Source organism: Centroberyx gerrardi, chromosome 22 (assembly GCF_048128805.1).
Source record: "Centroberyx gerrardi isolate f3 chromosome 22, fCenGer3.hap1.cur.20231027, whole genome shotgun sequence".
Taxonomy (NCBI): Eukaryota; Metazoa; Chordata; class Actinopteri; order Beryciformes; family Berycidae; genus Centroberyx; species Centroberyx gerrardi.
Genome location: NC_136018.1, coordinates 17,676,293 through 17,687,258, shown reverse-complemented (window position 1 = coordinate 17,687,258; position 10,966 = coordinate 17,676,293). Strand labels below are relative to the sequence as shown.

The window sequence follows — 10,966 nt, the reverse complement described above, 5'->3', positions numbered from 1 at the left end:
CTGAACACAACCTTTCAAAACGATACGCCTCGTCGGTGCCACACTCCGGGAGATAAAGTTGTCTGCCTAGGCGCTGTACTGGGGTCAGTTTGTGTATGTAGCCACAACGGTCATGTTCTGTTATGTGAAGAGACAAAGCTGTTCTGAGATCCGTGCCGGAGAGGCCCTCCTCTACACGGGCCGCCCTACCTTTCCTTTCATTGGTCGGTTTTCTGTTAAGGCGTGCACAGTGGTTGAGGTCTATATTTTCATTGGCTACTCACGTTGTCAATCACGCGCTGATGCCTCCGCAGTAGCCCCGCCTCTCCACCAATAAGAAAACATGACACTTGCACTTGGACCGTACAATAACCTTTTTTGGGGTGGAAATTAATATTTGCAAATGTACTATATTGCAATTTATAAAACACACAAATCAACACTGTGATACTTTTTCATAAGGATAGATTAATTACTTTCCGATCAATATGAAGGTAGGCTAATTAATTCCAACATGCACAGACTAATGTCAATTTAATCTGATTTACTGTAACTGCCAGGCCATACAGACAGCACCAAGTCTCAATCAAAACTCACTCATTTGCACATATGCCTGCTACAATATATCAAACATTAGCCGACAATAAGACTTATTCTCCTTTGCCAAACTGTTGTCATCTACAATTTTTTTATGAACTTCTTCTTTTGTTTTGTTTTTATTAATTGCCTCACTTATGAGCAGTCAGGTAATGCATGTAGTTGAAGCAGTTGTGTATCGGACAGGTGAATTTTGTTGCTTTGGCAGATCTGTCACAGAAAAGTGGTTCGATACCGCCCCCTACAGGTCATGTTAGAGTAAGAAAGCAACAAGTAGTAGGCGAGGCCCAAAACTATTGAGGCACTTCACACAGGAATCAGACAAGGTGAGTTGATCCTGCGTCATGGTTCTTATACTGTACAAAATGTGTCTTAAAATAGTGATCCCCCTGACCACTGACTCTGTTCTGAGAAGGCAGATCTCCCACTGAATGCAGTCTTGTCATCGAACAAATAACTGGAAGCACAAATGCAGAGGTCATATTAGGCTACATATATTTTGGGACTAATCGTGTGTGTGTGTGTGTGTGTGTGTGTGTGTGTGTGTGTGTGTGTGTGTGTGTGTCCAACCTGCTTGTTCCAGAAATGTACTAACAATAGAAGCAGCCCCATTAGTGCCCCCTTGTCCCCACATTAAAGTGCATTGTGTGCCAAAACGCTGAACTGCAGCTTCTTTTGTCCGCAGCCTGGGATATGATCTGGGATTTATTGTATGGGAACAATGGGAACCAGCGGCCCTGTCCTGACAGACACTCTCTCTGAAGCATCAGTATGACCTGGTCAAGGCAACAAATGAGGAGAGACTGCTTTGCATGTAGTATCTTTTTCATTTCTAAGGCCTAAGTGCAACCTAAAAAATCACTATAATATTCCTAGAATATTTCCATAATCCTTAGTAGTCCATAGTAATAATAAATAGATAAATATTAAAGTGTGTCTGTGGTACTCAGTAATGAGTTTATAGTGACCTTATCATACTGTTTTGTGTTTTTTTTATTTTTTTTATCTCTTACTATATTACTATTACTATAATATTACTATAATATTTCTCTAAGGACTTATAGTTTGTTGTCATATTTGTATAGTAACACTTATAGAATTAATGTTGTTCTTATTCTATTCTTCTAAGTTTCAAAGTGGAAGAGTTCTCTTACCTATGAACATTTGGCTGCATTGCTGTAATTTATATAAAATGTCATAATGCAAATTGTACCCTTAATACAAAGAACTATAGTAATCCTATAATACATTTATTACTAATTTACTAATATATAGGAATATTTTAGGGATTTTTCTTTAGGGTGCATCTATGGAAAAACTTTGCCTGCGATTTCAAAGTATAACCACTAGATGTCAGGAGAGAACAAGTCATAGCCTATGCTTGATGGACCTAGTTATAAAACCTATCGTTGTTTATAACGCGTGAGCGTAAAACTAATGCTTGTTTCACTTGTTTTTAAATTAAAATCATATAAGAGTATGCATGGAAAAATAATAACATATCCCCCTACAACAGTATTGTGCATAGGTAATATTTATGAGTTGACTACTTGACTCCAGCCAGCAGCCAGTGTGTGTCCCGGATGTTGCCGTCGGAAGGGGGAGGTGGAGAATGGGGGGGTGTTGCAGGCAAGGTTGCCAGTTTTGGCAAATACCCACCTTTTTCAATCGCAGTTCTGGGGTGTTTAGCTCTACAAAATACTCAGTCTCATAGAATCGCTCTCGCCAAAATCATAATCCGTAAAATCCATAAAGTTTTTGTTTCTCTAATCCTTACCAATTGTGCGTGACACATTCAACATTGAGAATATTTGATAATGGATTTAATAGTACAGCTGAAAATTATTCACGTGTGTATCATATGTGCACCTATACGTAAACCACAACAGCTCATGTTGGTGTTATTATATGATTTCATGACATTTCTCTTCGTTGCTATTGACTTTACCAAGGTTTTCCCATATTGGGGAATGCATCATACCTGGCAACCCTGTACGCAGCTTCAGTGCTACGTTTTTCGGTAGATAGAGACACAGTTGGTGTGTGTGTGAGTGGGAGATGGACTGAGTGAGGGCGCTCTTTCGACTAGCGAAGCCGAAAGCACTGAAATACCCACAGGCTAGGTTGAAATAATTGACGATTTCAGGTTGCTGAATCAACAAGAAAATATATTACCGTTGTCAGTCTTTCACATCCCACTCCAAACACACTAACACGGCATTGATGGTAATGTATGCAAGGAAACAACCGAGACTCGGCGATGGGTAAACATCTCTTCTAACGTTACTTATTCAGATTTTCCTTTTCCTCGTAGCTACGCTTTGACAATCCGCCATTTTTATTGAAACCAAAATAAGTGGCTAGAAACTTGCACGTTCAGCTGTTGCAGTACTTTCGACTATTTCCCAGCGTTGACACTTGAAGCCTTGTAATCACAACCGTTTTCTTTATATTTGCAGGTGCGACCGAAGAGATTCTCAGCCCTATCAGGTACTTGTTAGCTAACGTTAGCTAGCTAACTGGCTAGCAACAAATAAGATTAAAATGGACACTCTAGTTCAGGCTTCTGGAGAGCACAACAGGCCACAGTCAGTGCGGAAAATAAACCGAAAAGTAACGGATTTTCTTTGAAATGTGGACCTGAGAGCTGCAAATATTGGTGTACACAAACATTGATAGCTAAAGGTAATGTAGAGTGAATATAACCGTCGAAGTCTACGGTTTTGGAATTGATACTGGCGAGTTTTATTGGAGCTCCAAGCTAACGTTAGCTTGCTTGCTAGCCAGTCCGATTAGGGCCTGACCGCAATCTGTCATTTTAAGGATATAGCCAAGCTCTCCAAACATCAAAGTATACGAGACATATTTGATAAACCAGTTGATTTAGCTATCTCTCAATTTAATTTATTTACATTTAAAAAGCCAAAATGTTGTGTAGAATTCGTTCGTCTGATCTAAGGTTAATTCACTTAGTTCCCTAGCTACTGAGATCAGAAATGTTAAATTTGTCAATATATAATGGTAATGAGCGAATGAGTTATCTAATTTATTATTAGTTTTAGTTGGCATTAGCATAGCATCTATGTCCAGTAACGTTGTAGAAATAACAATTTACAGCGTTAAACCTGCTACCCACAAATCATAACACATTAAGATATGCATGGGGATTAGCCCAGCACATTCATTCCTGTGATATTAAACTTTGATGTATAGGTAATTTGACATTACAAAACTGTAGACAGCCAGACTTGGTATTTCACTGGAAGAGGACATTGTTTTGGTAGAACAGCTGATCATGATTAATAGGTGAAATCTTTGTACAGAGATGCTAGAATCTAGTGAGGCGTTTGATTTGTGTCTGCAGACTCTCAAATACTCGTCCAAGAGCCATCCAGGAGGGGACCACCGTCATGAGAAGATGCGAGACTCCTCAGACGTCACTCCTCCCTGCAAAATGCTCAGGAGGTCTGACAGCCCTGAAAACAAACACATCGACAGCACCGGGCACAGTAGAGCGAAGGCTGTCCACACACACCGGGCCAGAGACAGGGATGGAGGTGAGAGACACACTGGTCGCTGAGAATCAAATGTGTTTTACATTAAAAAGAAATCACTGACTTGAATGGCTATAGATAATTGCTGTCAGAGGAAATTGTCTCTTCCTAAGAAGTTTACCATCTTTACAATGTAAAGCCTTATTACTCAAAATTCACCTGCTCTGCACAGTCTGTGCTAATTTATGTTATAAAGATATGAAGCCATAGGTAGCTTAGCTGTTGTAATTTTGGAGCAAGCAAACATAATACAGGTGCAGTGATCAATATAAGTAGTAAGAAATTGAATTTCCATTGAACCAAGATGCATTTTTGACCAGTTGTGTCTAGCTCAGCTGTTGGTTGCCGATCGGAAATACATTGTGGTTTCCAGAATAATTCAATGTTGTTTTTGTTTTGTTTGTTTGAATTCAACTACTGCGGTGAACAATAAGAGCCACATACTTGGAAGTTGTCTGTACATTGTCCAATCAGTCAGATATTGAAGGGAAAAATCAGATATGACTGACAGTCTCGAATTCGGTTGTACAGTAAGATTCTCAATGTTATTGTTCTCTCCAAGATAACATAGACGTAAGGAAAGAAAAACATCCCAGTATTTCATGCATAGCCAGCTAAGCAATTTCACCCATGCATGCAGCATCAATGTGGTGAATGAGAATGCCTCAGCGCTCTATTTTAGCTTTTCTTTTTAAATGAAAACATTGTGTTGAGAAAGCAGCTTGTTCCTAGGATTAAGCAGCATATTTCGTATAAGTGTTGTAGCATCACTGTACAAGATAATAATACATTTATGAAACATATTTTATAGCATCTGCATCGAATCGCAGCAGTCACTGCTCTGTGTGCATCCTATCAACAAAGGCCAATCAAAACAGTTGTCCCTGAGTTATTGTTTTTGAAAAGTGGACGTTTTTGAATAAATTTGGGGGTGAACATCTCCTGGTAATAGCTTTGTATTAAATGATATCTAGGTAAAAGGTAATAATCTTATCTAAGTCTTTAAGGTTTTATTAATATTGTACTTATCTGAGGTGTTAGTATTACTACTCTGTCTATAAACAATGGAGTACAGAATACTACAGAAAGTACCAAATGACTGAAGGTGTACAAGATTTTCCCTGACTAATAGAGAGGCCAGGTGTTAATGCTGCCAGCGGGATGAGTTACTGTGGAGATTGAGAGTTGATGAACACATAACCTTGAGGAATGAGCATAAGGTTGTTGGAACCTGTTCAGAATCCCTAATTAATGAAAAACATTATCAGAAGTCTTTCAGGAGCTTACAGATTTTGAGATACAAAATTGATTTGTATCTCAAAATCTGTGGATATTTTTTGATATTTCAGATTTCACTGGTGTCTAAGAAAAGCCATGTAATGGCAGTTTTGGTGCTTTTCTTTTTCTTTATTTACTCTTTTACTCTTTATTTATTATTACAAAAGCTTATTTTTTGCAGACATAGTGATTCATACTTTAGATGGTCGGAAAAAACACTTAGCGGAACGCCTAAGAGTTGAATAGCAGGGCAAACCATGGGTATAGTGACCGTATTAACACAATTCTTGCTAAATGCAGTGTTTCTCATTGATAGGGTCGGTATTGCTAGGATATTATAAATACTGATGCTATTATCAGTACTGTTTATTGATACTCCACTGATGTAATGGAGTGTGACTGTAAGGTAGTGATTCTGTGTAATGCTTGTCCACCCATCACTAGTTATTGCTACCTTTGATACATTTGTGGTTTCAGATGGTTTCCGTATCAACTTCATTCAAAGATGTTTGTTAATGTGTCCCTGGAACGGGGTCGAAATTGGGGTTTAGGTTCATGGTCATCTCCCTACAGTTGAAGAAATTTAACCTGAATTGGGTTTTATACGCAACTAGTTCTCTCTGGTTGTCATGTCAGTATAGGACAACAGATAGAGAGTTTAATTCCAAAATGAGATGGCCCCTATTGAAAATGTGACTCTCACTCTTACAAAATGATGCTGGCATCAATGTTTAATTTACTATGGATTATTATTATTAGCTTATTTAAGACTGTTGCTTACAAAAAGTAACACATTTCATGGTATAATCAGTTGTATTTGTAAATATTGAGCATTGAACATCAGGTAACATTTTTTCCCAAAAGGGATAGGCTTATAGTGTTTTAGAATGAAACTGTTTACAGGTTGTTAAAGGGATTGGCAGTGTAATACAACTAGCTAACACACGCTGTGCTGTACTGCAGCTTGACTAGTGTATATGAACAAAAATTAAGAGCGATTTTTAGAATCTGCTGCTGGGCAAGGAATCACATCACTATTTCATGTATTTACTCAAGTTCACACTGTTAGACTCCTTTATTTTGATAAGACGTTGTAACCTTGACTCGACGAGGATGTTTTTAATGCAGGATTTTGAGGAATCACATCTAGCAGAAATTTTGCTGAAACGCTATGCCGCTTCAAGTTAACCTCATGCTGGAGTTGCGAGTGTTTCATAAGATTGTTGCTATTGCCCCCTTGCATGCAACATCTTTTAACATAAATTGCAGCTAGCTGTATGTCTGTCTGATTTAGTGAAGTTGACCTACACTTTCGAACGCTTTAACCTCTTGCCATGATTGAAATGCACAGAACGTAATTGGACAATTTCAATGTCATTGCTAGGCGCCTGCTAGAAAGTGTCATTACGCTGGGCTATAAAAGAAATGAGAAGTTATGTGTGAACGAATTAAAATCTTTTAGATGGTTAAGAACCGATAGCAGTACCGTTTGTCCAGGAGCTTATCTGTGTTTAGATTCTGACCAATCAGGAACCAGTACCCAATTCAGCAGCGCTTCTCGATACCCAGCCCAACTCACAGACAAATTAATATGTGGCGGCACACCACAAGATCAGACTGGCCCCCAAAAATAGATTTCCCAGACTGATGCAATGATGTATTATTGTTTTTGTGTTGCGTGTACAGGCTTTTCCACTGCTCAATTTTTGGGTACCTTGGCTGCCCCGGCTTGCTGCCACCACAGATAACCTGAAAACCTGTGAAAATCACAAAGATGTTGGCTCTCTCTCACTCATTAACAAACTCTGATAAAGATTGACAGATTAATCACAGCATGTCATCAGTTCCTCACCTCAGATCTTGAAAATAAATTGGAGGACATTTAAGGAGCACAATTGGAGACGGGACATGAGAAATCATGAAAAGACTGTAGTCAAGTCTCTATTGTCTATTTCATGCACACTGGCTCCAAACTAATCTTCAGGGTTGCGGCTTTGGTCAAACTCAATACAATCATCACCTGTTTTTTAAAAAAATAAAAAAAAATCAATGCTTAGAGAGCTCTTCTAACCAATTGTTTAACCTTAATGTATTTTATAAAATGTATGGTAGGTAATGGTAAAAAAAAAAGATCAATGTTTCATTTTTAACTGACATATCTTGTACTGTATACTGATTTTGGGGCAAATGACATGCGGCAGGTTAGATTTGGATAGTTAAACCACATTATGTGCAAGTGAAATTATTAGTCAAAGTCGTCTTTTTCATTAGAAATCTTCCTCTGTAGCGTCATTAGTCAAAGATTGTGACTAGCTGTCAGTATTGAGGGAAGAAGATTTGTTGTTTCCTTTGTTGAATTTTTTTCAGCAAAACATCTACATCCTTAGTGTTAGTTTAATCTCATTCACTTGACAAGTACTTTAAAAACTGTTATCACTGCAGAGTATTTGGAAGGTTTTGTTGCACAGTGGTCCTTTCTCAAAGTGATGTGAAGGTAGTGTTGAATGCCCATTTACTTCCAAAAAAGAAGTCTATGGATTCATGACCTATCTGATAGTCCTGACTTAATGTTCATGATCCAAAGTTGTCTGTTATTTGAATATGTGGAAAAGAAAAAGTTGAGGCTTCTTTCTGTGCAACTACATTGTTACAACATGGTGTTCAACTACTGTTAATGTAGCCCGAATCTGCAATCCAGTAATACTCACCGTTTCACAGCTCAAGTCTGAAAGTAGTGCAGGCTTGCAAAACGTTCCTTTTTTTTTTTTTTTTTTCTACCAGCCTTTGCAGTTTGTCCCTTACTACAATTTATACTACATAGATTAACACCAATGTCAAGAAAAATTGAGATTGATATATTGAAATTTGACTTAAAATGAATATCCCTAAATGCCAGGAGTCAAGCATAGCATTATTTTAGATCGTCATATAATTCTGCAACACTGAGGTAGAGTCAGAGTATCAGGTTGTAAGACAGTAGGGTGTTATGGAGTGAACTTAAAAAGTGTCCAATAAAGATTATACTAATTTTCTCAGATTTAATGCAGTACAGACACTGTTCAACTCTCTGTATTTGCTGTCTTTATTGAATAATCATAACAGGTTTGGTGTGATATTTACTTAAGTGTGCACAGGGCGCTGGGAAGTTGGGAAATTAGAATGATTTGGATACTTTTGGTACTGATGCCAAACAAAACTTTTTCAAAACTTTGCATGAATGAAAGCATATAAACGTGTTTGCTTTGCATAAAGCCGGCTATTGTTTCTGCCAATGAATACATGCCAATGTATTTCCTTCAAAGAAATTCTTGGTAAAAATGATTTACCATGTGAATGAGAAATAATGCCACATGCCATCTAATTTATCAACCCTGCTGTTGAAGGTACCAAGAGTAAAAGGGATCAGATGGGAGAGAGGCTATAGTTATGGTAGCAGGGACTGGCACCGCCCCTTCTGGCTTCAAAATAGTTATGTTTACATCTGTTAGCTGTTTTTGTTAACACAGTTCTGAAACGGTGAAGCAGTTGGAAAGATGGGTCTGGCTGCTGGAGACTAAACTCACTAATGTTTTGGTGTTGGCTAAGAATTGAGCACAGTCTGAAACACGTTAATAGTAGCAAGAATTTGAATAGCGTAAGTCTGGAGTACCCACATGGCCATTGCCGGCTGTAGTAGAGTTTGACTCTTTGAATATTGCGTCTAATTGGTTGTATTTACTGTGGAAGAGTCTGTTAGCACATCTTGAACCTTTTTTCTTTTCAGCACTTGTTGTCAAAAAATCATTCCAAGGCACATGGCACACTGAGGCAGAGTTGGTCTTTCTGAGCTAGGTCTTTTCTCTCCCTGACTAAAGCTTATGTGTCAGGCATGTAGTCAGTAGCTTCGCTTGTGAACGAACTACGTGTTGTTTCTCTGACAGTCACTGCTAAAGCTGAATACAACAATACTGACTGCAATTGGCTGCGGAAAGCGCAACAATAACATGGATTTCTCCGGTGGTATTGATTTTTTTCCTAAAAGTGCAGTATTGAAACTTGGCATTGAGCATTTCTGTACTCTGTTGTATTGATATAATTTGGTTGGTTGCAAAAAAGCACTGAATTTCAGTACAAAGTCCTATTTTTTTTTATTATAGCAAGAAAATTGTTAAACTATATTTGAATAACTAGCATTATATTTCTGCGCCAGTGTGTTTTTGCAACAAGTGCTTACAGGGCAATACCACAATTTCAAATGCTGCTGCAGTCTTAATTTTGTACTGACCGAGACAGACCAAATGCATTCACTCCAACATTTTGTGAGCCAAGTACACTGAGTTGTTATACTATAACTCATATATGGGAATGCCACAGTTTTGACAAAAGAGATTTATGTTTCCTCTCTTTGACACGACTAATTAAAAAAAAAAATGGAGGAGCCAAACGAGACACGAAGCAGGGATGATGAACAATTTCAGAATGTCATTAACCGGCGCAGGCAATGCCACGCCTCCTTAGTGTGTGCACACTGAGGAAACTGAGCTAGTACCTGGGCAGCCATGCCTGTTGTGCCCAGAGAAAATCTGGGAAGTCAGGAAGAAATGTGTATTTATTATTACCTCCGCCAAGGAGGTTATGTTTTCGGAAGGGTGTAGCATGGGCCAAGGAAGAACCCATTAAATTTTGGAGCGGATCCGGATCCGACTCACGAACAAGCAATAATAGCACAAACCTTGGCGGAGGTCTGCGCTCTCAGAGTGCCCTTCTAGTTTGTTTTGAAATCAAGTACATGTTTATGCTCTATAGCACCATATTAATGTCATGTTGTCGTTTGTTAATCTTAGAAAGTGGTAGCACACTGGTGGTGTTTTGCGAATGCAATAGATGTTGGCTAACATAGCAAATCACCAGCTTAGCATTAATTTACAGGTGACAAGTGCCCAATATATAATATATCATAGGCCATGTTAAACCCTGTGGTGATGATGCAGGAGTTATTTATTTTGCATTTTGTTATTTCTTGTTGGTTACAGTTTCCTCATATCGGGCTACCACCTCTGGGTTTAACCTGACCACTGAGAAATTATCACCTGAATACTGTCAGTTAATAGTCATTACTTGCCCAGACTTCTTTTTGTAGGGTATATCGCATGCCTGCTGCTTTCTTATCATTGATCTGATGACAGTGTAAAAAAACATCACGTGTCTAGGTTACTGAGTTTACCATAGCATCTTTTTCAAATGTGATAACATTTTTTTCGTGAGTCGAAAGATTCTTAGATAGTTCAGTCTAGAACCTATAAAACTAGAATCTAGAGAGGTAAGTCTCTTATCTGTTATGTCATCAAAAGTAAGTTTTGCGATCAGGAAAGATGTTCTGAGGTGAAACTGATTAGAGGTTGTCAGTTGTAGTATTGGAACATTAGTCTTCATTGCAACTCTGATCACTGACTAAATGTTTTTATCAGTAAAACTTCATGGAGGTAGCAAAAATGGGACAAGACAGCATTCATTTTAGTTTACACTTACATTATCACAGCACAAGTAGAATAAAGTGCATGTAACACCATCTCAATGTA

The 10,966-nt window shown here is 38.3% G+C and overlaps 1 protein-coding gene across 3 annotated transcripts in view; it reads left to right on the top strand.

Annotated features, from left to right (window-relative positions):
- Positions 1-2,627: 2,627 nt before the first annotated feature.
- The window catches only part of waca (WW domain containing adaptor with coiled-coil a), a 29,720-nt gene continuing 21,381 nt past the window's right edge, over positions 2,628-10,966 (top strand). For all 3 annotated transcript variants that reach the window (XM_071896921.2, XM_071896922.2, XM_071896920.2), the window contains exons 1-3: positions 2,628-2,840; positions 3,036-3,066; positions 3,941-4,133. In XM_071896921.2, the coding sequence (XP_071753022.1) occupies positions 2,800-2,840; positions 3,036-3,066; positions 3,941-4,133 (265 nt within the window). In that variant the 5' untranslated portion in view covers positions 2,628-2,799. The remainder of the gene's footprint in view (positions 2,841-3,035; positions 3,067-3,940; positions 4,134-10,966) is intronic.